General features: G+C 36.2%; 2 protein-coding genes across 3 annotated transcripts; one reads left to right on the plus strand and one right to left on the minus strand.

Annotated features, from left to right (window-relative positions):
* The first annotated feature begins 923 nt into the window (after positions 1-923).
* si:dkey-247m21.3 (5-hydroxytryptamine receptor 4) lies at positions 924-21,565 on the plus strand. 2 transcript variants are annotated; one of them, XM_043220921.1, is made up of 7 exons: positions 924-1,043; positions 5,485-5,579; positions 5,655-5,786; positions 6,991-7,191; positions 8,533-8,686; positions 9,471-10,033; positions 20,613-21,565. In XM_043220921.1, exons 2-7 carry the CDS (start codon positions 5,551-5,553, stop codon positions 20,704-20,706), a joined length of 1,173 nt encoding a protein of 390 aa, XP_043076856.1. In that variant the 5' UTR covers positions 924-1,043; positions 5,485-5,550; the 3' UTR covers positions 20,707-21,565. The 2 variants fall into 2 exon arrangements, with proteins under 2 accessions (XP_043076856.1, XP_043076854.1); XM_043220919.1 differs by having other exon boundaries at positions 930-1,135.
* Positions 21,566-22,420: 855 nt separating this feature from the next.
* Positions 22,421-27,789, minus strand: zgc:86764 (uncharacterized protein LOC797431 homolog). The gene is made up of 14 exons (XM_043220881.1): positions 27,647-27,789; positions 26,829-26,961; positions 26,627-26,749; positions 26,256-26,489; positions 26,006-26,176; positions 25,361-25,510; positions 25,109-25,259; positions 24,689-24,825; positions 24,500-24,595; positions 24,091-24,237; positions 23,518-23,613; positions 23,308-23,439; positions 22,972-23,070; positions 22,421-22,771 (listed from the first exon to the last, which is right to left on the minus strand). The coding sequence occupies exons 1-14, from the start codon at positions 27,664-27,666 to the stop codon at positions 22,706-22,708; spliced, it is 1,755 nt and encodes a 584-aa protein (XP_043076816.1). The 5' UTR covers positions 27,667-27,789; the 3' UTR covers positions 22,421-22,705.
* Between the last annotated feature and the right edge of the window lie 117 nt (positions 27,790-27,906).

Consider the following 27,906-nt stretch of genomic DNA (forward strand, 5'->3'; position numbering starts at 1 on the left):
GCTTGATGATGTCATAGAAGAACCTTTTTGTCTAAATGGTTCCATTTAACCTTCAACATCTGAACAAAAGTTCCTTTGTGGTGAAATAAGGTTCTTCAGATGATAAAAAGGTAAGAAAGAGAAGAAAGAAAGACTAAATGGTGCTTCGTGTAAACAAAAATGGTTCATCTTTATTTTTAAGAGTGCACTCACGACTAGTTTTGTGGCCCAGGGTCACGTAGCGTGATTTCAGCGACCTAGGGAATATCTACTAAACACAAACACATCTAGACACTTTCTCGTCCTTCAGTAAAAAGCGTATGTATGGTGGTCTTGCGCCATCTAGTTGTATAAAAAGGCCTCAGACTGAGTATCTTCAAGGAATGTGGTCCATCATCAGATTACTTGTTCCCCAACCATTTAGTTCATTCCCATTTCTTACATTGCTCTACTATAGCATTTCTACAATTTTACTCATCAACAGCTGACACATAAAAAGATATAAAACTGTCATTTAGGCTGTACACTTCCAGAAGGTACAAATATGTGCACATTTTCTGCTAATTTGTACTTTTAAAAGCGTTAATATGCTTTTAAAACTACAAATATGTATCGTTTGGGGGGTAATTAAAATACAAAGATTTAGCTTTAGCTTTTGTGGCTAAAGGCTAAGCCGCAGTGACGACTTTGTTGTAGTAAAATATCGTAGTAAAATATTGCAGTGAAATATATGTTGTAGTAAATAACATACACATACAATATAATCAATATTTGTACGGGGGAAAAAACACAAAAATCATTCGAGGAGCCTTTATGTTGTTGAAGCGCAGTAACGCGATGCGAAACGCCGGGTGGCGCTGTTGCTCTGTTGTGGTTTGTTTCAGACTCGGGCGCTTTGGACAGAGACTCTTACATGAACAGATGATCCGCTGCCTGCTGCAGCTGTTAGACTGTAACACAGGGCAGACAAGAGCACTTCAGTCTCCGACTAACTGTGATGGAACATGACAGTTTATAGAAATACGTGTGGATTCACAAAAACGCCCGAAACACGGAGGCCCTGGGTGAGTAAACTTATCTGAATTATGCTGCTTCGCACTCAAATGCCTTCACCTGCCAAAATGTGCAACAGGTCATCATAAACACCGTGGTACAGGTAATGCCTGTTTATAAATATTTTAATAACTGTTATTATTGCTGTTATCGATTTATATTTTCTAAATTGCACCAATTAGCTAATAACAAGTTCGTGTTAGGTGTCAAAAAATGTCCTTTTGCATTTTTACAATATCTGAGTTCTTAGTTTCAATAAGAGAATATAATAGTTTATTTGTTTGCTAATCAGATTTTAGAGGAATTTGGGTTCAACTGTGATTGAGAAGGACTGATCCTTTCAAGACTGAAACCTTAAAATAGCCTTTAATCTTTTTTACGTGTTTTGTGATGAGCAAGAACTTATGAAATACTTTTCAGTCAGTTAATTAGAAAGGATCCATACAGTGCTGATTTTATTGTCAGTTAAATACCATTTTACAGGTAGATACTGTATTACGCCAATATGGGTTTTTGCCATGGCGTGAAAATGTAACTTGTGTTGAGGCTTATGGCTTATGTTTTCTTTTCGCCACAGATTGTGATTTATCCCTTTAAATGCAAATGCCACTCAGTTTTCCTGGTGGCATGAAATGCAGAAAGACGTTGTGTGGGAAGGTGTCGAAATCAGTTATTAGAGGGTTTGTCAGTGCAGATTCTTTTCATGTCAATTATGTCACGTTAGCTTTCATATGAGAGAAATCAATCACATCAGAGACACCTCCAGTAAGTATTTTACCAATTTATTAAAGTGACAGTAACCTGCCAAGAGTCATGGGTGTTTGCTGAGGTAGAACCTTGTCGAAACTCATGGAGCTGCCTGCTTCGTTGCAAAATGTTAGTTTGATATTTTGTTTAATACAACCATGTTTTAGTGTCGTAGCCAATTGTTTGGTGGTGAAGTATTCAGCTTATGTTTTGGTGCGTTTTCAAGTATAGCATGTTTATTAGGAATAATTATTCACAATTAGAGTTTGAAGTCACAGTTTATTGTAAAATCAGGATAGATCTATATGCTTCAGACAGTTAGCTGGGTTTAAAACATTGAACGCTTACATCTTATGAGACAAAATTGAAGTGAAATTTAGTGTCATGTCACATGGCACCAGCTTGAAATTTCGAAATGAAATTTCGGTATGATGATTTTTTTTTTTTTACTGATAAATAATGTGTTAATTGCACTATGGTACTTTAAGCTAAGTGAATGGATTTTAGAACAATAATTGCATAGATTTTGAAAGGTAACAGAGTTGATAGTTACAGTTTAATTTGACGTCTTGTGCTCAAATTTATCTTGCTTAATTTAACAGTAGTGTTTTTGTTTTAGTGTGTACTTTTAATGTCAGTTATTTACCGTACAAAATCATGGTAACAGGGTTGACATTATCAGATTGGCACCTATAGTCAAACATGACAAAATATTGGGTGAATTGGTAAAAGGAAGAAACTTTAATTTAGCTTGAAATGTACGTACTGAAAGTGTGATTTATGAAATATAGTACATGATTACTGGGTATATACAGTGTTGTATGATGGTAACAGGACTGGCACACAAATAGGGACATTGCTAAGGATTTAAAATTATAAAATAAGCCAATTAAAAAAAAAAAATCAATGCAAATAAAGTGCTAGATTTAAATTGAAAAATAAAATAATTATACTAATACAATTATAATTTATAATTTTTATAATTTATATTATAATTTAATTTATAATAATAATTTGATGCTTTTGTGTTCTCTTGTAAAGCTTTTGTATTTTTTAAGAAAATGTTGTGTGTGCTTAGAGAATACTAAACTTTTGCCCTATTATGGGATATGAAATGTTCATATTTTGGTTTTGTGAGTCCCAAACAATGGGTTAACATAAATGCAAGGTCAAAAAAACACTTTTTTATTAATATGCATTCATTGTCGGCTGAAAATATGCTATGTAATATATTCGCCTGACGCTTCAAATAACAATTCAAATAACAAAGCTCAAAAAGCAGTGTCCGCTAAACAACGCCGACAGGAAATTTCGATGTAGTACACTTGTTCACTTGTTTGCAGTAGTGTGCTGTAACATGCTGTATGCAGCTGCCGCTACCCTCTCGTAACGGTTACTTTCTGTTGCATGGAAATAAAAAATAGCGAACAATACATGCATTACAGTATTTATTAATCTGTCGTAATGTTAGTTAGTGATAATACAGTTGTTCATGTTCATGTTCGTTCAGAGCGCATTAACTAACCAGCACAACCATTGATTTTAATACTGCATTAATGTTGCAATTAACATGAACCAATATTAATAAATAAATTGATAAACTTTTGCTCATTATTAGTTCATTTTATAGTAGTTAACTAATGAACCCTGTAAAATGTTGTCATTAGAAGCAGAAATTCTTTCAATTTTTGTTACTTTCAGTAAAAGTGTGGGTATTTTGAAGGCTTGTGTTTTTATTTATTTATTTTTATTCAATTACATTAAAATTGTTTTCAATGAAAAAACCTTACAAAATGACTCTATAATATTTAATAAAATAATAAATAATTATTACAAAGCATTTTTGGTTTAAGGCAAATTGCATCCAATTTTGATTTGGTGCGCCCCTATTTATTTTTACTTTATTTGTTCAGTGACGCCCAAACAATTTGTTCAACGATTCAGTTCTCCAGTGATTAGTCGATTTCATTTAAAGCTTTTAACGCTCCAAAAGCGACACCTAGTGGCGAAGAATGAATTTGCATTTTCATTCAGACCAACATGAATGCTAATGTTTTATGTTGAAAGGTAATTTAAAAAAATTCATAATAGGGGCACTTTAAAATACTGTATAATTTTCAACATATATATATATATAATTTTGTGTTTTTTTTTCATTATCATGTCTTCTTAGATGGCTTCTGCAATATTCTGTGTAATATACAGTAATATACACATACGCATATGAGGGAAACAAGCGGCACCTGTTTTGTAGAATGACCCTTTTACTTTGTCCTACACAGGCATCGTGTGTAAACCAGCTCTCCGTGTAGCCGTTTAGAATAGCCTGTTTTGTTTAGCATGTTTGATACAGGGCTATAATAATCATGTGGCTCATTTGAAACTCAAACGAAAGCAACAGAACAGGAAAGAAGCGTCCAAGCTGTCTCTGTAATACCCACTTGAGCCTCCCAGCTGGGCAAATACATCACACGCTTCCAGTGTTTACTCTGTGAGAGCTCTCTCCACTTCTGCGTGAGTTATGGCTCCAGCGCCACAGGCACAGGGTGTGATTTGGCCACTGTGGGTATTAACGGTGTGATGATGGAGTGCGTGCACTTTGTGTTGAAGTTTTGCTGTCTTCAGTGTTTTACCTTATATATTTGATGTGTTTTGAGGATATAATAAGACATATGACTTCAATTTAGGCCAGCATTTTTCAACCTTTTTTGTTTTATGTACTCCAGAGCGCCATCAGTAAGACTCGAGTACTCCTTCTTTGACATCAAATATGAAAAAAACATCTATAAAGTCTATCAAGTGTGGGGAATGTTATATTAATACACACGCAAACGCACAAATGAACAGCTTAGTACAATATTTATCTATATAAATCGCATCCAAAATATGTTTTTCTCTACATAATATATTTTTGTATTTTGTGTATATTTATTATGTAAAAACACTTGAATGTATATATTTAATAAAAATATGTTATGTTTATATATTAAATTTGTTGACATATAATATCAAATTTATAAATGCATTTACATGTAAATACTTTCAAAATATATACTGTATGTGTGTTTTAATATATACACAATAAATAAACACATTATAAACACATATTAAGTAAAGAAAAATTTATTTTGGATGTGATTAATCGAGTTTAATCATTTGACAGCACTAATATAAATATTTAAAATATATTAATATTAACATTTTATTATTAACTTTATTAAATATTATTTTAGAATGTTAATAATATTATTTAATACTTATTTGATTGTTGTCCTATTTTTTAGATACAGGGGTCTGCTAAATGCATAAACATGAATGTATATATATATTTAAATATATTAATTGTAATACGATAGCTTTTAATAGATAACTATAGATAGATAACACATGTATTTAAGTCAAGCACATAGTTTATTAGAAACAGTAATATTTTTAGGTCCTAATTTCTGTCTCTGATTTATTCAACAAAACGCTGACTGACAGCATGCAGTGATTAGTTCTTGTGAGCCTGTACTTTTGCTTAGAAAGGAAGATGGTCAGACACTCATCATGGCTCATATTTACTTGTTATATCCCACAAGCCTGTGTTTCATTTACAAACGTGCTGATAGTTTAGTCTCAGTGCTCTCACTTTGAAGCTCACGCTGAAAGAATATGATTGAATTTGGGATGTGAGAACGCAAAACAGTTGTGTTTATCCCACAGGAGAGGGACTGCATTGTCTTGTGCGAACAAAACCCCATCTGACCACTTCCATACAGATGACCAGTGATGGCCACAGCATCAGACTCAGCGGACGAGTAAGATATACCATTACATATAAAAGTATTGATCTCATCTGTTTGTATTAATTGGCTGCGTGTTTTTTTCTACAGTTCAGTGGATGAAGGTGTGTCTAAGCACACTTCGAAGATAACTCTGTCCATCGTCCTCGTGACCATCATTATTCTGACTGCACTGGGTAATTTGCTTGTGATGGTGGCTCTCTGTAAAGACAGACAGCTAAGGTAATGCTGTCATATATCTACATTTCAATCCTCTGAGTCGGTGTACATTTTTGACGTTAAAATATATAAACTATTGGCTAGTTCACCCAGAAATGCTGCCGTGAATTACTCACCCTCAAGTCATTCGTTTGTAACACAATTAAAGATATGTTTGATGAAGTTGTTGTTTTGTATTTTCGTAGCTTCGAACAACTGACTATTTTAACGATGTCCTTTTGGACCTTCAACAGAGGACTTTGCATGGAAATATCTCAATTTGTATTTCGAAGATAAACTAAGCTCTGAATGGGTTTGGAATGAGATGAGGGCGAGCAGTTAATGACAGAAATGGTCATTTTTGGGTGAACTACTGTAACTGGTGTTTTGTTTTCAAAACATTTGATAATTCTGCCCAAAGCAACATGGCAACAGTTAATACTAAAATCACAAAAAAACACAATATGGTTAAAATGGTGTTCTCAGAAGCTGAAGTCATTATTATTTGAGTAAACTTCAATAGCGGTGAACCGGAATAAATATATTCTTTTGTGTTCCAGTTTTCTTCAACTGCAAAAGAAAAAAAAAATCATGATAGCGTTGTTTGTTTTTTTTTTCTTTTAAATTTGCCATCACTCCATCATCCACTTATTACAAACTTTTAACTAGCCCGGTTAATTAGTTTTTAGTGCTGAGCGTTGATTAATCATGATAAATTACATCCAAAATAAAAGTGAAAAGTGTTCATTTATTTAATATATGTTATCTTTATTTATTTAATATATCTTATTATGTATAAAAACACACACATACAGTATATAATTAGGAAATATTTGTATAATTTCTATAGTTCATAGATACATATTTAAATAGTATCTATTATATATAAATATATTTAATATATAAACAAAACATTTTTCTTAAATGTATACATGCATTTTTATTTTGGATGCGATTTATTGCAAATAATTGTTGCCCAGCAATACCAGTTTTCTGTTACTTAATGCCAGCATAATGTAACAAGATGCATAGTGCTAAAACTGTACATTTCTTTTTAAATCAAATCTAAAAACTTAAATTTATGATGTTAGTACCTGGAAATGCATCATCTGTAAGTGTGCTGAAATGTGATAACGTGTCATTTCTTTGATAGACAATAAAACATATTTCTGCGGTGAACTAATGTTTATTACTGTTATTGTTTGTTTATCTGCTGTTCTGTATACAGGAAGAAGAAGACCAACTTCTTTATTGTATCACTGGCATTTGCAGACCTTCTAGTTGCCCTCGTTGTGATGCCGCTGGCAGCCATAGAGCTGACCACAGGTCAGTGGAACTACGGAGAGACGTTCTGCTTGGTCCGTACCTCCCTGGACGTGCTGCTAACCACAGCGTCTATTCTGCATCTGTGCTGCATTGCACTGGACAGGTAAGCGCATTTGTGAAGCTAATATAGTTGTTGTTCTACACAAATAACTGCTTGTGTTGCCATGGCAATGCGGAGAATACCGAGTCTTAAATTAGAACATGTTGTCATGCGCGTAATAGTTTTAGGACAGCAGTTTTCTTTGCTAGATTTGATCATACATTTTTTTCATTTGGTTTATAGTATTGTATACCTACATATATACATTAGCAGTCAAATAATTGATATAATTAAGATTTATAATGAAGTCTTTAAAGCTCACCACAGCTGCATTTATACGATCAAATATAAGCACCAAATCAGCACTTCTAATGAGTTCTGATTTCTGCAATAATGATGAAATTTAGCTTCGCATTACAGGAATGAATTATATTTTAATATATATGTTTCAATAGCAAACTGTTATGGAAAAATTCGAATAATATTACTGTTTTTATTGAATTTTTTCCTCAAATAAATGCAGCCTTAGTAAACGTAAGACATGCATTTCCAACAAATGATTGATCATTCCAAACTTTTGGATTTATTTATTCTTACAGTTTATTTACTGTTTTTCCTCTAAACTGCAGGATTTGCATTTTGGCATCCAGAGGCACTCTGAAAGGTTTAAGCCCTGTAATCATGCGTAACCAAATTACAGTGTGCTACAATGCTTTTCTGGTACCCTGCTGCGTTGTATGCGAAGATGATGTCTGGCCTGTATTGTTACGTCTAATTTATATTTTGTCCGACTCCTAATTGTTATATTTCTTTGATTGTAAAGATGCGTTTCACGTGCGACGATTTGCTCACAGAGTGGTTTGTACATTCAGAAATGCACTCGCAAAAAAAGAAACGCATAGTTTATGTCTTGACACTAACTCCAGGGGTTTGTCAGCGTGTCAGCTAATTATGTGTAATTTGCTGGATTACGTATGCAAATTTTCTCATGCTCACCCATTAGGAAGACCGCAGCTCTCTTGGCCCGTAAGAGAGCAGCTGTGATTTATTCACCGCACCTGGTCCATATGGCAGTAACATGACTCATTCTTAGTCTCTCCAAGCCTCTCTCTCTCTCTTTCGAACAACATATTCTGTTTATCTATCCCACTGTGTCACCGAGTCCTTTCTCCATCCGTATGATTCCCATGACTCACGATGTCTTTGCTTCTATGGCCCCTAGCGAGCGTGTATTATCTGGATGTACATATTTCACAGCATTAGCTTTTCAAGGAAAGATCAGCAGAATCATATGGGTGTATGATCGAACAGTATGCAGGGACGCATTGATTATGAAAAACACTGTACTGCCTCGCAGCATGCGTGAATCATTCTTGAGATGTTTGCGCTCCTTGTCTTGGGCAGGTACTATGCGATTTGCTGTCAGCCCCTGGTCTACAATAACAAGATGACGCCTGTGAGAGTCTCACTGATGCTGGTCGGATGCTGGGTCATCCCCATTTTCATCTCTTTTCTTCCCATCATGCAAAGTTGGAATACCATTGGAATTGAGAGCTTCGTAAGTCTTTCTGTTAGATCTGTGTAAGATGCATGCATGCATGCAAAAAAACTATTTTTTGACTTTGGCTATGCTTTTAGAAAGCCTCTAAACGATGTTACTTTTTGGATGATACCATTTTAAGGAATTACATTTTTAGTAATTAAAGTAATAATCCAAATATATTGGGATTTAACAGGTCACACTGATCAAAAGTTATTTATTAAATTTTTTATATATTTATATGCAAAAAGGATGCAATAAATTGGTTTAAAGAGTTGGTAAAGACTTTTAAATTGTTACAAACAATAAATATATATTTATATTTCAAATACTCTCTGAAAGAAATGACACTGGAGACTAAATTACACTTTGAGAATATATAAAAATAGAAAACATCATATTATTTACAATATTACTGTTTTTACTCTATTTTTGACAAATACAGCCTTTATAAGAATAAGAGACTTTTGAAAAACATAAAAAGCAATGATTATGAAAATTAGTTTTATAAAAAATTTTATTTGTTAGATGTAGTTGATCTCAGGTGGTAAATCAGTTATCATATATTAAGATTTTTTTCTATTAGGCTTTTTTTCTACAATACACACTTATATGAGTGTGTGTGTGTCTAATAATAAGTTAAGATGAATCTAAGGTTAATTTCTGGTAAATGTAATCTATGTAATCAAATCATAACATACCCATTGCTGTACTTTCACTTGTACAGAAATAAAATGACTGACTGTAGTTTTTAGCAACAATGCATTATAATTTATTTTGTTTTTTGATTTTTATATCTCAGATCGAACACAGAAAATTAAACTCCACTCGTAATTCGACTTGTGTGTTCATGGTGAACCGACCCTATGCTCTGGTGTGTTCGGCCGTGGCCTTCTATGTGCCTCTAGTGCTGATGGTTCTTGCCTATCAGCGAATCTATGTCACCGCTATGGGACACGCTCGGCGAATCGGCTCGCTGCACCGGGCCGGCTCAGCCCCTTCTTCCAACTACCCCAACCACGATCAGCACGGATCCAGTCGCATTAAGAACGAAACCAAGGCGGCCAAGACGCTGGCTGTCATCATGGGCTGCTTCTGTCTGTGCTGGGCACCCTTCTTCATCACCAACGTGGTGGATCCCTTCATCAGTTACAGCGTGCCGTGGCAGATGTGGACCGCATGGCTCTGGTTGGGTTACATCAACTCGGGCTTGAATCCGTTCCTGTATGCTTTTCTGAACCGGGCTTTTCGGAGAGCCTTTCTTATGATCCTGTGCTGTGGAAATGAGCACTATGCCCCACAGGGGGGCTTTAGCCCGAGCAGACGGCACTCAGAGTCTGTCAACGGAACCTCCATTTCTCTCAGGTACAGTTAGTCCCTCTTGAACACACTGAGCTTTCAGAAATGAGTTCGGAGAGAAAAGAGATGAAAGACGAACTCGGATGAAAAGTGCACATAAGAATGTTGGTAAAGAGCTCTTGATTGAAATTTCTGGTTGGACACGCCGCATCATTAAGGTCTTTTTACTTTATAATTTAGTTTTTGGCCATACGTATATACAAAAGTGAATATATATACTCACAGCATTTATGTGTACATACGGTATACGCTGTTCAAACTTTGGGGTCAGTAAGAGTTTTGAAATGTATTTGAAATAAGGCTGCTTACTACATTTAATTAATAAAAAAATTCAGCGTAAAAACTGTAATAATGTGAACAAATTTAAAATGTAATGTTTTAAAATGTAATTTATTCTTATTTAAATTTTCTTACTTCATTCTTCAGTGTCACGTGATACTTTAGAAATTATTCTAAAATTCTGTATTTAGTGCCGAAGAAACATTTCTCATTATTATGATTGCGCTGCTTAATAATTTTGTGCAAACTGCTACATTTTTAAATCAGGTTTGATTCATTTAATGCATCTTTGCAGAAAAAAAGGTATTCGTTTCCTGTAAAGAATTACTGATTCCGAACATTTGAACAATAACTGTGATATCGAATCTTTAATGAATATTTCTGAAATTATGTACTTTCTATATCAGGGGTCTTCAAGAAAGCATAAATTGCTAAATATGCAAGCCTCAGTTCTGTACGTTATGTAACAAGTGGTCCCTGCTCCTTATTATCCTCGGCCTGAAAAATGCTAAAAATGTTAGAAATGATAATGTCACAGTAATCTTAGACTATCTGAGACATTATCGTAAAAATGATCTTTATAAAACCCATTTAGAAACATGCTAATACCATGCAGGCTTTTACAACACACTTAAAAATGACATAATCAGCTGGAACACGCTGTCTAACTTTGAAAGTGAAAAGCGGTGTTTAGCCGCAAGAGCTGGTAGAATATTCAGCTTCAAGTCTTTCCACGATTCCAGTTGTTTTTCTCCTCATAGTTTCAGACTGTTTTAAGTGGGCTCTGCCATTACAAAGGCAATTACCCTCACGCTGGTTTTGCATAAGTGTAGATGACATCACTTTGCGGCTCTTGATCAAAACAAAAGCACATGGTTGTGACCATGCAATGTTCATCTCTCTGAAACTTTATGATCTGCGTAAAACAACAGAGGCAATTTTAAATACACCACTATTTATTTTCCCGTCTTTTTATTTGTGCATTTCTATTATTTGTGTGTGTTTTCCACCCCGGGCGAATGAATTACTTCATTGATGTTTTGACCTTTCTGGTTTTTATAACTAAGGCCAGTACTCTGAACGTCTGCGCTCCGTGGTTTGCCGTCTGGTCCTAGCAAAATTCTTGCAGTTTTATGCACCAATATAATGGGTGTATCCTTATGATTTGCTTTGCTACGATGATGTTTTGGGGAATTATTCCCCATTTTATTACTGTAAAACGGCTCTAGACTAACCATGATGTTTGGTTTGCATGAGTAGTCTCCTTTTTTAGATTTTAGTGTGCTGCCATGCTTACTGTGTCATGTGGCGTCAAGTTTTTAAGTCTTATTTTTCTGTATATTATTCAGGATGTGGTTAGATATTTATAATAATTAAAGTAGATGACTATTTTGCCATATAATTTGTAATAATACAATTTTTTTGTAATAGTTTTTGCTACATTTGATGGCAGAACTGTATTAGATGAGCCACTGACACAGCTTACTTCAAAGCATCTGACACACTTTACCCCACATCTACTATTTTGGGGAAAATAATTGTAATCACATAACAACAATTCGTTTAATAATTCATTATCAATTCAGTAACGTTTTCAAATGGACACATGGTTATGTGATAAACAATTTTTTAGCTGTAAGGAGGTGTTTTTACGGTGGCCCTTATTTAAAAGAAAATACAATTTTAACATTATTTTTCGAATCTAAGGTATTTTGATAAATTCAGCCAATTTAAAGGGATAGTTCACCTTCAGTTTCTGGTCCCCACTGACTTCCATAGTATGGAAAAACACTATGCAAGTCAATGTGGACCAACTATAATACTGACTGTTATAAAATTTTAATTCTTTATTTTGAACTCGAGACTCATCTATTCAAAAAGCATGAAAGGACATTTTCAGGCAAACTAAAAAGCACAAAAAAATATGAAAGATAATGCTATGCATTCTCTATGTAAAAAGTGAAATGTGATATTTCTAATGAAAATTGTTTAAAAACAAAAACTATTATCATCAGTGGATGTGAAATGTACCCTAATACCCTAAAATGAATACAACCCATAAACATATACAGGTACAAACATGCGCATAGTTTGCTAGATGCAGGGCTAAATATTATATTTTAAGATTAATAAAGAAATTCCACCGAAGAGGAGGTTTGATTCAAATCTAGTTTGTTTAACTTTTGTGTTTTTCAAAGGCTTGATTTAATCTTTGTTTTCCCAAGGCAGCCTGTGTCAAAAAGGATCTCGCAGGGTGTTTCAGAAGGATGATTTACTCGCCTCTGAAATGTATTCCTCTGTTGATATTATTGTATCCAAATTATTAGTGTGCATTCAGCTCACTTAATTGCTTTAACGTCTCCTCTTATTCCAGTGTTTTGTTTTAAAGCAGCTTTCAAGTGCTATAAATATAGGGATTTAGAGTTACACTTCGTCTCTTTTGTTAGGGGGCTGCTGCAGAATCTGTCCTTGTGCAACACGAATGAATACGCAGCGAGAAGTGTTTTTTTTTTTGTCTGAAAGCTACAGCCTTGATCCCCGCATAAAGTATTTTAGCGCCGCATTTTTCCCACTTTGTTCGTTATCAGACTGATGATTGGCGATGCAGAAAAGGTGTCAGAAGACAGCTCTCTCTGCTTCTGTTTCCATAGAGACATCTCTAATGGCCAGCACCCAGCAAACCTTAACCGTCAATCAAAGCCTTTTACATTTTCCATATTCTACACATTTTTGTCCTGGAACCTTTCGGAGGTATGCCTGGAATGTGACGTTTTCCCTACCAAGGAACATTTGGGCGACTTAGCCATGCGGTTTAAGTCCGCTCTCTACTCATGCGGAGGGCTTTGAGTTGAGCTTTCTGAATCCTTTCAGCGGCAGCCGGGCTCACGTTTCTCTCGGTGTGACTGAAAAAGCGTCACGTTTGTGTGAGGAACTTTGGACCTTTGCCTCCGTCGGAACCAGGTACAGCAAGATTTCCAAGAATTAACAAGGCGGGACGGTGTCCAAAACCTATTCAGAACGATACGTACATGTTAGCGGTCTTGAAGGTGAACGTCTCAGCGTTCAGGTTCAGCCAAGGTCAAATCAAATCCTCCACACAGCTGTGAAACCCAAAGCCAAGAAATAAAACCAAAACATATGAGAGAATGTTTTATTGTCGCTCTTCGGTCTAATAAGGAGCATGATTGAAGGATGAGAACATCCTGATGGCGTTCTCTCGATGATAACGTCTTGAATAGAAGCTGAGATGAAGGTGGTCACATGTTTTATGACTCTATCTTGGATTAAGGACACTGTTGTTATTGCTGTCTATAAAAACGTCCCGTTAAAGAGAGATTTTCAATTTGATGGCACTGTGTGACGCGGCGGCCCTGCACCCTGACATCGCTTTTATTCAAACCTGTCTCAACGCCTTTTTAAAAAAGCATCCGACCTTTGATTGAACGCTAACTCTGCCTTGTGATGAATTTGACACCGCGGTAAAGGCCTTAAATATTGATTCTGATGTTTTAGGATGTCAGCTATAATAACTGTGTAGTTTTAGTTTCTGCTGTTAAGATCGCAGACACTTAGAGTGGGTTAACAGGAGCAACGGGTTAATGTCTCCCATTGATTTTACAATGTACTTTACAGGCTTTCCCTCCTTGCTGAAGTGGCACGATTTTAGCAACCCACTATACAAATAGTGCCAGTGATGAGCAAACCTCCTCGCCGTGCCAAAAAGTGGGCATAACCATCAAATAAATAGTTATTATTATTCATTATCTTACGATTATAAAGTATTATATAGTTATATAGTAAAAGGCACTGGAATGTTTGACTTTCAGCACTGAGCTAAATTGTTAAAGGAATAGTTAATCATCTGGTCATTTAAATAAAAGTGAAATACAATATAAATACCGAATTAAAAGCTTAAAATTTTAAAATGTTGTTTAGGTTTCAAGTTAAAGTACTAAAGCTACTAGAACTGATTATATGTGAATATTCTGCAAGTGTAGTGAGGTTTTAGAGGTGAGATGAAAGAGTGCTATTGAATAAAAGCTTGAATTTTGGTCTGTTCCTCGTTCAAAACTAAACTATTGTGTGGCTTAAGATGCCTTGGAATGCCTAAATCATACTTTTTTTGTTATTTTTGGATTTGGAAACTCTTGGTCACGTTCACTTTTTATTCTACTATTGATATAAAGTTACAGTTGCAGGGAACTCACAATTCTGACTTTATAAAAGGCAACTGTGAGTAAACGTGCATTTGTGAGAACATTTGAGTCTTTTTCCCTCTCAAAATTTGACTCGCAAGTCCAAAAATAAGAAAATTCACAATTTCGAGAACCTCTCGCAATTGTGAGAAAAAAAAGTGTATGATTCATAACGGCAAGTTCTCAGAATTCAGAGAAAAAGTCCCAATTATCTTTTATTCTATTTATATTTTTGTGTTCAGTAAAAAAAGCGTAAGTCACAGAGGTTTGAAATTTGAGAGTGGAATAAATGATTCACTTTTTCGGTCTATCCATTTAAAGCTGTATATCACCTTAAAGTCCATTTATTAATTTAATGATTTCTTTGATAACTTTTTACTTTATAGCTGTTTAAAGAAGCTCAAAAAAAAGAGATATCACTGGTGCCGGGGCAGTAACCTGAACGCATTTTATCTCTACTGTTTCTCTTGTGAAGTCTAAATGAGCTTCGGCTGAGCATTTGAAAGGTATCCACTATAACCCACATGTTTCCATGTTTGGTCAAAACTGCACCAGTTTCGCTCTCAGCTGCACCAAATCCTAGAGTTTCAGGTTAATGTCAGGTCAGGCAAAGAGCTGGTCATCAGACTAATGGGTAGGGTCTTGCATTCATATCTATTTTAATTCATTTCCCCTGTGGTTTTAAAAATGTTCACAGGGAGTCACGCTGATTATTGCGATCTCTATCTGAGATAATTTTTTTAAAGATATTTCACAAGCGTTGTTTGTTTGTTTTTGGCTTACTTTATTGATTGTGGGCATTCGGAATGTTGTTTACGTTCTCAAAGTGCAAAATTCCGATTAAATTATCAGAAGTTGCGTTTTTTAAATGCTGAAAATATCTCTCCAGTCTGCATGAAAAACGGTTCTGACATTGTTTTGTATTTCTTGTTTTAATGCCAAAGACAGATTGTTCAGGCGTCCGGAGACTTTGTTCCCCTGCTGTCCGTGTGAACATATGGATCCAATGTAAAGACGTTGCCAGATTTGTCAGGAATGATTATTTAAACATAAGAGTACAACAGCTATTTGGCCGAGTGGAATTTCAGTATATGGCCTCTTTTTAATTTTCACCGACATTACTGATAATGTTTTGTTTCGTATGATTTCTTTTCTTATGCAGAATGTGCAGGGATTGCTCTAAAAATGCGGCCCGATATACAAGCGGGGTATCTGTATCCTCTCGTGGTTTGATTTGTTACAGATGTTTGGGATGTTTTTAAGTGATCGCACCACTTCGATGCGGTTATGTTTGATTTGGATATCACAATGAAGGTTTGTTTGGTTAGATATATCTGCACACATTCTCTGGACCGTTCTTATTTTTGACCACCCGTGCTGTCTGTTTTATCTTTAGCAAAGTTCACAGTAAGCGCGGTGCGGTTTGCTGTGAAAGTAAACTCGCGCGCTCAGTTTCAAGTCACACTTTTATTATTATTGTATACCGAAACGGAAATTGGTCATGGGAATAAAATTCTAAATAATCTCTTCGTGAAGAAGCGCTGAGGAAGGAACGCTGTATAATGTTAAATGTGTAATTTATATGTCAGGCGCAGTTACAGATGACTTGAGATAGACTAATTACTGCACTCAGACTTAATTACTTTAAGAGCAGAAGGTTGAGTGATGTTAACGGATGTTCCTCTTCTCTGGCACTAATTGGTCTGTGCAGTTACTCGTTGGATTTTATTTGCCCATTCTATTCTGTTTCCAATCGATATCTGCGAATAATAGAGGACGGTGTTTCTCCGTTAACGTACAGTCAGACGGTTATTATCGCAAAATAAACCCTGAAGGGGTAATCAGGACGCCGAAGAGGAAGTGAACCAGAGAATCGCTTAGCTTCAGCTAAGGCACGGAAAATCGCGCATTACAATGGACAGAATAATCGTGCTAGCCAAAAGATGATCGCTGCAACAATGCATGTTACCGTAATAATACTGACATTATCCGAGGTCTGATGATAGATGGCAGCGATTACGTTGGTATGAATTGAGAGCTTGAGTACATGAAAGTAGAAGGAATTTTAGTTAGGATGTAGTAATATTTGGTACATTTTGTGTCGACAGTGTACAGATGTTTGGAGCACTGCTCAGACAATTCACCAGCGAACTGCTGGAAATCTGTGTGGGGAACTTTTTTTTGCCTATGCAAAACTCTCATTGCTAATTCTCATTGGAATGACTGGAAATTGTCCAATTTTTCTGAGCCATATTAAATGTGGCTACACCTCAAAAATACCTTTTCGGTCATCTCGAGGAATCCGCTGGATCGGAAATTTGAGAGACGAATTTTCCACCGTTTTGACAATTTAGCAATTTTGCTGTCAAATTTAACAACTACCCTATCAACTTTTTCTTAAAACTGCACCTAGCAACAACTATTTTTAATAGATATTTAAGTCACACAAACAATAAAAAGGCACGTTTTCTATCTAAATCGGAAACCAAAGATGCCTAGCGGTGCACACGTCACGTAAAATAATTTAGCTGACTCTAACCCTAACCCTGCAGGGAAAAAACGTCCTTCCTATTACGTTATAGTAGATTTTTCCTTATTTTTACAGACTTTTATACAGAGTTTAGCCTACTAATTACTAATATGTTTAAAATTATAATTGTTCAGAATCAGTTTACTGGCTGATAATGAAAAAGTGAATCGTTGAAGAATTGACTTTCAGTGGACCAATGTATCAATACAATATTGCACTGAATCATCGTAGATGTTTTGCAAAGGCGATCATGCTTTTACCTTGAGGAGCAGATATGGAATCAGAAATAAATATTCCACCAAGCCACTGAAATACAAGTGTATTTTTCTTCATTTATCTTTTATCTTCTCTTTTTTTCCCCCTTCATCTTTCATTTGTGTTCTTCTCTAGGGATGTTGAAAGATTTTTTTGATAGCTTCTAGCTAAGGACAGAAATGAGATGAGGACAGAGATCAGTCAAAGAAGAAAGCTTTGAGACAGACGGGCTGCTCTTTTTACTAAGTTTTCAAAGCTCAAGCCTGCCTGGCCCGTTGTAGGAATCTGTTTTGGCATATGGGGAGAATTATTGGACATTAGGAGTATAATGTAGCTCATAAAGGGGGGAACTCATCTGAACTGGATTACTGATTTTATCAATCTCATTCTTATTATAGAACAGTTCATGAGAAAGGCCTGAAAAAAGGTTCGAAGGCATGCCTGTCGTCCCAAAGAGGTCCTTTTCCTCTTTTCTTTTGGGAGGTTAATAATAGTTAGGGCTGATTCCAGAATGCTAACTGCAATATTATTTAAAGTTGATTTTTTTATTAGAACATCTGACCAGCAATATAATTTAAAGAGAACCTGTATGAGTTTCTTTGTTCTGTTCTACACAAAATATTTTGAAGAATGCTGGTAACTAGTTGTCTGTAGCATTTGACTTCCATTGTATGAAAAATCGATGGAGCCCAGCAAATTCCACAACAGTTTTCAATTTTGGGTGAGAACATCCCAGAATTTTGAAGACCTTGAAACATAATTTAATACATTATCCACCCTATTACATAATGTACAACTGGCAAATAGCAATCCTGTTGCATAGAGTTGCAAGGCGTTGCATGACTAAAAGCTAACAAGGTTTTCATTTTTGACAGTTGATTTGATAAGAATAATTTAATCAGGTTTCACTCTGACATTCAAGGTTATCTCATAAGTTAATCTCATTTTATTCTGGGCAGCAGAATCACATTTACTTCTTATAAATCAACATTCATTTACAATGCAAATTAGTGAAGAATTACGTTTCCATTTGAACTAAATTAATTGCTTATTGCGTTGTAGAACTTTGTACCTAACTGTGTATTTTTAGGCTAATTTATAGCCGTCTAGTGCATTACAGTTTCATGAGTTTACATCTCATAATTTCTTTCAGATTTCATCTCTAGCATTTTTTTCTCTGAATCATGAGGACAATTGAGTTGTATGGACCATGTTGGCCCTCGACGGATGTGTTACAAAATATTTTTCTATGCAAAAGACCTATGTTCAATTATCAAAATGATTCATTCGTCCTGTTGTTTACAATGGTAAAAATTGCATTGAAACAACACAAGGGAAAAATCTTAATTGTGAACTATACCTTAAACAAAATTTGCTTGTGCAGTAAACCGAGAGGTCAAGCCTTGCTTCGAATTTTAAGAAGGAAGAAAAGGCAGTCGGGGAGATGAGAAAGTGATGAGGAACATAGTGAGTTTGTGGCTTGTGTGACAGTCAGGCTGAGAATTCCTCAATCTTACCCTGCCGACCCTCAGCCAAGATTCACTCGAGTGCAACTCGCATGAGTCAATCACTCCATACTCCCCCAGCATACTTGAACCAAAGACACATTCTTTCAGCTGTTTCGCTCCACCAAACAGCTGTTGTTGTGCTGTATCATGGTTAAATGAACAACATGCCGAGGACAGAACCCTGTGGAGCCCCATTCATGCAAGACAAACGGGATGTGACGCTTATGCTGTCCGCGTTGAAGAGTTTTTGTGGCGCTCAGCTTAAATGCGTGATGATGTGTAACTGGGTAGATGTGCAAAAATTGCGAAGTTTCATCCTAAGAAGATCTGCAGCGAGCTCGGGTTCACCGAAACCTGCTGTAGCGTCGAGATAATGCAGATCAAGTGCTAGTTTTAGAGTTTCTGCCACACATTCTGCTCCTGCATGATGATGTTTTTTTTGTTTTTTTTAACATTAAGCACCAGCTACGGTCTTTCAACCAGAGCTGTAGGAACAATACGAAAGTGGAAGGGACACATAATAAGCCACGCCATGCCATTAATATAAGACGACGATACATTTGCCCAGTTGAAAACGGTGCCAGAAAAGATTTTTTTAGCTTTTAGCTGAAGTCAGAGTATTGAAAGCAATTTTGAAAGCAAGCCCATGCGAATGCACTTACTGCTGTTTCTAGTTTTGATGTCCGCATGGGCTTAAAAATCAGATATTATTATGGAATATAGACAACACACTTAAAGTCAGGAATTTAGAGCAGTCGTAATTTACATTGTGATAGAGTTCATTACAATTTTTTACAAAAGAAATACTGAATGCTGTTCTTTAGCAAGGAAGCTTTAAATTGATTAAAAGTGATATATAAAAGATATTTCTCATTTATGTTACTAAATATTTCTGTTTCAAACAAGTGAAAATGTAAATTTCCACAAAAAAAGCAACAGCATTTATATATAAGAAGTGAGCGCCAATATGATTTCTGAAGGATCGTGTGACACCGACGATTCAGCTTTGCCACTGCAGGAATAAATTATATAAAATTAGAAAATTTTATTATTTTAATTTGTAGTACAGATCGCATTTTTACTGTATTTCGGTCAAATAAATAAGAAGCCTAAAAAACAAACTCATTAAAATGAAGGTAAATCAACCCTATTAGGAGTTTTCTGACTAAATCTGCATTCGTTATAATTAATAATTAGTCAGAGATGTCATCTAAATGGCAACTGTAACACAGAACTGAGCGTTGTGAAAGTTTTCTTTTTGACTCTTAATGGATTAATGGATGTGCACCATAATTGTGCAAAAACTCTTCAACGTGGTTTAATTAGATGGTAATGGAAGTCTAAATTTGGTCAGAGGAATGCATTTGATTGACGTACATGGTTAGCTTGAAATTTTTTTATGAAACCATTAAGAGGGATCCTTTGAAACCCTACTTTCTCTAAAGCTAAAACAAATCTTAGAACACCTAAAAACTAAAGCCATTAAGGATCCCTGTGTATCTTAGCTGAAGAATAACTTTTGATGTTTGCAAGACATAACAGGGATATTTAGAAACTGCACATGCAAAGTCAGTCCCTAAAGGCTGTATATGTTCAAAGAATCTGTTGCCGTGATGTTAGATGTGTCTGGTCTATTACCTTCCCCCGCTTTTATTTATTGACATTAACAGTATACGTTCATTTTCTTAGAAAGCCCACAGCAATAAAAAAGAAAGATATTTTCACAGAGCCGCTTTTGCTTCTATTCCAAGAAGGCTTCTTAGCTTCCTTCCAACAAAGCAGAATATAACCGCTTTCTGTTTGTTTTTTGTCTTCAGATTGTCATTTCTTCAAAACCGAAGGTACAGCGACAATTCCAACCGGTTCCTGTCATGCGAGCTGGAATCTCAGGAGTCTGTTGGTGCATCGTAGCCAATTTCAATGCGTACGGATCCAGCCTGAGGAGAACGTACAGACAACGGCCTACACAGGAAACAAGTGTCAAACACAGAGACTTCATTGCAGTTTCCTTTTGATGAGAAATAACAAATCACAAAGATAGTTTACAGGGCTGTTTCGCAGAACTAGATTATGCAGGTATTTTATCAGACATCATGAATGCAACCAGATGAAATGTCCGAGGACCGTCGGCAATGTTTGAAAAGCACAACAAAGGAAAATAAACTTTTAAATAATTAGTTAACCTAAAATTTAAAATAGCTGAATATTTATTCGCCCTCATGTCTCACAAGAAGACCGTCACTCATTTACAAATGGATCCGTTGCAGTGAATGGGTGCCGTCACCTTTTTCAAGCTGTATGGGGATTTCAACATACTGCTTCTCATTTGTGTAGTAGTTCTCATCTTTCAAGTTAGAAGGAACATTTCTGCTTCAGCTGTAAAGGCTAACAATGATAAATGTATACTGCTCAGCAGACAGGCTCGTCATTTAAGCATGCGGTTACTGCATCCATCGAACCTCAAAATGCTTGTTTTCAGACTAAGGAGTTGATGCTCCCTCTTTATTCATCAACGTATTTATGTTGTACATGTACAGTTTTGACTTCTGTGAAAAGAAGCAGTGGCTTGTCACTGTGTGACATTTGTACTTTTATTGTATACCTGTGTAATCAAACATAATTTAATGTACAGTGTATCTGGAAGATGAATCAAAAAAAAAAAAAAAAATCCATGGTCAGTTTCATAAAGCTATATAAAAACGACATTGTTACTCCGTACCGCATGTGTTCGGCGCTTCTCATTATTACATAAAAGCTGCGGTTTGATTGATGTGCCATTGTTCTTTCTATTGTGCTCCAGACAGCTCAATGGAGGTTCCTAGGAGACAGCTAAATGCTGAAATATTTTAATTGTGTAATGCTTCATATGGCCTTGAAAGCATTAGCTTGATCAGGCCATTACATTGTTTTGCCCAAATGAGCCAATTACATGTGGAGGCATCGAGTGCCACTCAAAAATTCAAACTCGACCATCAAAGATCTAAATTACTATCCATTTGCGAAACAAATGTGAAGATGATTTCAAACGTGAAGTTTTAAAGCAGCTATTCCAGCATGAGACCACACAACAGATGCTTTATATTCTGCCCGAGATGATCAACCTTTACGAAAAATAATAATGGAAAGATCTCCGAAGTACTGCTTTGACATTCAATAATACAGACTATTGTTCAAGTTTCTTTTGCCGTCTTTTCTGACAAAGACATTTTTAATCAAAAAAAAAAAAAATAGTGAAATACTCCCATTTAAAACAGCTGTTTTGTTTTAATGCATTTTAAAATGTAATGCATTTCTGTGATGGCAAAGCTACATTGTTAGGAGCCATTATTCTAATCTTCGAGAAATCCTTCTAACATTCAGTAATTTGACGCACAATTAACATTTTTATATTATCATTAAAAGCAGTTGTACTGAGTTTTGTGGAAACAGTAATAAATTGACAGGATTATTTGATGCATAAAAGAACAGGATTTATTTGAATTAGACATGTCTAGTCTAACTTTTGGCTTATTTTCAAGTATTCTAGCTTAATGTTTAAGTAGTAGTGTACAGTCACCATTTCTAGTAATTCAGGGCAGAGATATTTATGTAAAGAACTATGCAGAAAAATAAGACAACTTTGAAATGTATGAAAAGCATTTTATTAAAAGTGCCGTAACAAGGAAACTACTGACCTTTTATGAGCTAATATATATATATACACACACAGAATGAATAGGCAAGTAAACAATGTTTTAAAAATATATATAATTACTGTTTTTAAAAAACAATGTCTCTGGAAAGTCACTGCATTGGTCAAAGAAAGGACAAACACCTGAGAATAGTTGTATTCTGTACAGTCTCAACCTTATTATTTGTGACCTAAACCTCATAAAAAAATAAATAAAAGCATAAAATGTTGACAGTCCAGTCAAAGCATGTCTTTAACGGTGGAATTGAGAAAAGCATCAGTGTTGGCTTTCCTGGAGAGCTCGCTCTGTAACGGGAACCAAGATAAAACATGTTAACATCTTTACCAACCGAACACTGAATCGTTATGTGCGAGCTTTAAAATGTTAACGATCTCGTTCAGGGGAATTAGCGGTTACAAATGAGCATCCTTCTTATCACAGATCACTCCATTTGGAGTTAATACACATCCGGGGAAGCGGTCTAATGCGAAGTGATTGGTCTTACGGTAAAAGCGGAGTAACTCATCGCAACCGGTTTTTTGTCACTGTTGAACTCCTGCAGCGGCACACGTGAGCCAGAACTGCCCTCTGTAGTCTTAGTCCTCTGTTAGACAAAAAAAAAAAAATGAAGAAACATCACTGATTTTTCAATATGAAGACATACTGATGACAGAACTTGACCTACAGTTTACACAGTACTGGTTATTGATGCAACCGTGTCCTCTAGTGTTAGCTTTTGGAACTTCTCATTTTAACACCGAATAAAGCTTTTGGCTTGAGATCAGTCCAAAAAGGACTGCGGTTAGACACAAGTTCAGAGTTGAATCAAGCTGGTTTTGACCTTGGCTGAGAGTTGAGGTCTTCCTGGCACACACAGAAATGTAGTAGATGAGCTGCCTCCGCTGGTGCTGCTGCTGCTGGTGCTACTGATGCTGCTCACAGTGGCAGTGCGAACTGCCAACATGTTGGGCGTCTGAAACAAATGAAGGAAGATTTAGCGTTTTGATAAAAGGCTTGTTTTTGCACAGCCACGCTTAGCGAGAAAACATACCTTTTTAATTTTGTTAGGGGTAGGGGTAGTATACGTTGTGCCGTGAGGTCTCTTTGTGGGAGTTTTAAACTGAGAGGTTTCAGCTTTCTTTGTCATCTGGAAGACAGTTTAGAAAAATTAACCTCAACATTTTCCTAAACAAAAGGTAAATGATATTCAGTGGGTGAATTTTCAATGCTCAAACTGAATTAAATTCACTCAAGCGCAGCTGATGATGCCTTAAAGTGATGCTCGAGTTATCAAGAATATTCCTATATACAAATAAGCTTTCCTTTAAAGGGGTCATATGATGAGATTAAGTTTTTTGTCAGTGCACAGATAAGATCCCTTAAACTGCAAAGACTAAAGTCTCTAACCCAAATATTCTTTATAAAAGTAAAACCTAAACCACAAACATTGCACTACACCGTATACACAGAATAATGTTCTTTTTAGCATCATTAACCCCCTTTAATGACTTCATTATACTCTTGCCTGAATCCTTCCCTATCATCCTGAGGGAGTGAAGCTAAATTATGAGGAAAGAAAATAAGGGTGCACAAATAAGAAATAAGGCATGAAAAGGAATCTCACGCGTTCATTCTTCTCCTTGTCTTTTTGCAAACAATGCTCTTTCCAATGACTGGAGATATAATCCATGATCCTCTGACCTAGCACCAGAAAGGAAGTCCCATGATTCTTTTCCCAAACTTCTATGCGACTTCTCAATTCCTCTTCCAGCTGTTTGTGTAGATACAGAAAAGGCAAATTGGCATTACCAGCAAGACCTTCGTTTACCTTTGACCCACAAATAACAAGTAATTTTTTGATGAAATCTGAGGTTAGAAAGGTCTTGGATTTCATGAAAAATGCCTTCCTTTGTCTTCTGAAGAACAAAGGTCTTATGTATTTAAAACAGTATAAGGGTGACGAATGATAGAACGCGATTTTGTATAATTAGTATTTTAAGAAATAAGTCCTTTAACAGACAATTTGCAAGTACCTTTGGAAGCAGCTTCTGTACTTTGGCCCTATCCTTACTCTCTTTGAGCAGAGACCCCCCTCTGTTACTGAAGCGATTGGGATCTGCAGCCTTTCTCTGGCAAGTGAAACAGAGAACAAAATGTCACTTTTGAAACCACATGAGGTTGAGTTCACTTAAAGCATGAGACTTAGAAATGCCTGCGAGAACCTCAAACTCTTGAAAGAGAGCCCAGTTCCTCTTCCATTTCTCCAGGTCTTCCAGTATGGGCTGTGCTTCCTCAAAGAACACCTTCATTCTTAGGAGCTCGGTGTCATGGAGGGCCAGCAGCTCCTCGGTGTAGTGATCTGTTTAACCAGAACGAAGTTAAAGAAATGTTCCATTAGCAAAGAATCAGTTTTTAAAAATCGAGGTTTAATGGTTAATCATGTTCGGTGATAAATATTTGATGTACATGATTTATTATGAGGAAATTTATTAGATTATGATGAAAAAATTATCAACATTTTGGATGGCCTAAGGGAGTTAATTTTTGGGTAAACCTAAACCTTTTGAGAATTGAACAATTTCATATTATAAAGTTACCCGACTGCTTTTTATGTTTGAAATATCATGGTTCAGGCAACTTACTATCAGAGAAGTGAACACTGAATGGCTCTCTCTCTTCTGGTCCACACATGCATTTGTTCCAGAGAACCACAAGCTCTTGTCGGACCTTATTTACCACCTCCTCCAGCTGAGCTAGCTGCAGCTCCTCAAGATGTTCTACGTAGCCCTTCCACTGCAAGAGGAAATGCACTCCATTAGCGCTTGCTGATAAACCACAAGGAGAGTTAAGATTCCTGATAGGACATCCTGTGGGCTACACGCAAACGCTCTCACCCGTCTGATATCATCAGAAAGAGTGCTCATGGCAGCCTCTCTGAACGCCTCGCCTTCAGGCTCAGGACAACTCAGACGATTCCACAGGCTTGTAGCTCGCTCCTTCAGTTTATCTCTGGCTGAAAACAAGGACTCCTTTTTTATTTGAAGCTGTGGAGTAAATATATATATTATTAGTACAATAATGATGATGATGATGGTTATCAGAAAACTGACAAGAACGTTTTTATATACTTGTCTATTTATATAGCCAATTTTTATTCACAGTTGGTGCTTGGTGAAGTTAATTATGAATACTGGTTAAGATGCTATGCTTGTTCTCCTACAAAGCCACTAGATGGCACCAATGGCTTTTAGAAGATGCAAACAAAATTGTTTAATACACATATACAAACATCTTCAATTTTAGGTGTTTTTTCCGTCACACCATAGGACACATATACATGGGTCAAGGATGAAAGGCTTAGCCATAAAAACAAGCAATAGTGCTTTAAATAAGCATCAACAAAATTTTATTAAAATTCATTCTTTTTTTAAACCTTCAAAAAAGTAGACACTTTACTTACATTTAATGTGCTTTCTATGGACATATTGACATCTTTGACCCACATACATGAAAAAACAAAACAAAAACAAAAGCAGTACCTGACTGAGTAACAGTTGCAAGGCTTTGATGTTATCATGTGTGAGCAGAAAAATATCAGTGTCAGGGCAGATGGACTCCCGTTCTAGACTGCTCTCTGGTTCATGTCCCATCTCATCCATCAGGCTCCTGATGTCATCCCTGAGTCCAGAGAACACCTTCTCCCTGCTCACCTACAAACAGAGAACTTAGAAAATCACAAAAGCATCTAGGACAGAAACCCATGAGTGATCAGAACAGAAGGATAGATACTTTTTCTTTGCTGAGTTTTTCAACATGCTCCTTCAGTTCCTGCAGCTGGGATTGAGAAGGCACACTTCCTGACGGGATGTAATATGGTGTAGCGCACAAAGTCACGCACAAATCCTCATCCTGCTTCTTTAAATCATTCATTTCTCTTAAACGTTCATTCTTCTCCTTTAGAAGAGATTCAACGCGGCACCGCAGGTTCTTCTCCATCTGGAGGACTGTAAGTTTTTCCTCCAACTATAAAAGATTGCAAGACAACAATGGAAACACTGGAGATTTTACTAGTTAGGGCTAAAAAAACCCCAGCAAAAATCTAACAAACATCAGTTTATGTCAGATTACTAAAAGACATTAGTTCACAGATCTTGTCTTACTTTGCATGGCTCCACTCCCAGTTCCAAGCAAAGCGTATCTAATTGTTTCTGGAAGGTAAGGACGTCGGTTTTGATGCGATGTCTCAATGCCTCTTCCTCCATTATCATTGAATGCAAAAGCTCCTATGAAACATGTTTAGTTCAGGGTAAGCGTCAATCAGAAATTGGGGAGAGATGCAATTAATGCGAAGGCATAACTTACATCTATATGTTTGTTCACGGTTTGCATCCGTTCTACCCTCTGCTCCTCCATTATGCCAATGCTATCCCATATGTCCACAAGCCGGGCCATTGCATGATTGACCCCAGTAATCAGAGAGGACGCCAGGGCTTCACTGCTCATGAAAACACAAGGAAATAAACGAGCTCAAATGGATACTGATGGATCTTGTGGTGTTTGGACCGACAGTCTCAATTGGCTTTTACCGTATCTTTTTGGCATACAGTGAAAGTGATTGATGACTAAGACACATCAACTTTAAGTTCAAGAAAATGTAAATTGGCTTTAAAGCAACATTAGGGCGAGCAAATGTTGATTAAACGAGTTCAGATGCAAAAATCCCATCTTGGTCAAAAATGAGATAATCATACTGAGTGAATGCTCTCCACACGTTGAATACGTTTATCAAGTACTTTCACTTCAGTTGTGCTAAAGCCCAGCCTCAACCCATTCGGAAGTATCAGTACGTATATAGAAACCTATAAATAGTAGCCAGAAAGAAATGCCAATTTTAAAGAAAAACGTCGGACGTACTTACAAATATATTTGAATATATACAGAACACCCCTTTAGACATAAACAAGGCCCACGTCAACAAATCAGACAAGATTTCAGTTGTTTAGATAGTTATTTAAAATGACTAATGTCAGTAAACGTCGCTGCACAACCAAAATGAGGTAATTCAGATTATGTAACTACCGTGTGTTTTGTATTACCAGCCACACAGAATACACGTTCATAATATAGTTTAGCCTAGCGCTAGTTCGGCAGTTTAACATTCTCGACTTATACACACTTACCTCCTCCGAGAAGACATCATTGTACAGTATTAAAGCGGAACTGCTTCGATAAACTAAATAAGATATGAAATATGACGACAAACAGCTGTCGTCGCGCTCCGCAGCAACGCGCGGTAAAATTTGAATCGCTTCTGACGTCTTTTCTGTCTTCTTCACCTCATATAGCGACACGAGTATTGCGCCACTAAGCGCCCCGGAGCGAAATAGTTTCCTTATCATACACATTCCGTAGTGATTTGTGATAACGACGGTTATCGTTT

Source organism: Puntigrus tetrazona, chromosome 21 (genome assembly GCF_018831695.1).
Source record: "Puntigrus tetrazona isolate hp1 chromosome 21, ASM1883169v1, whole genome shotgun sequence".
In the NCBI taxonomy this organism is placed as follows: domain Eukaryota; kingdom Metazoa; phylum Chordata; class Actinopteri; order Cypriniformes; family Cyprinidae; genus Puntigrus; species Puntigrus tetrazona.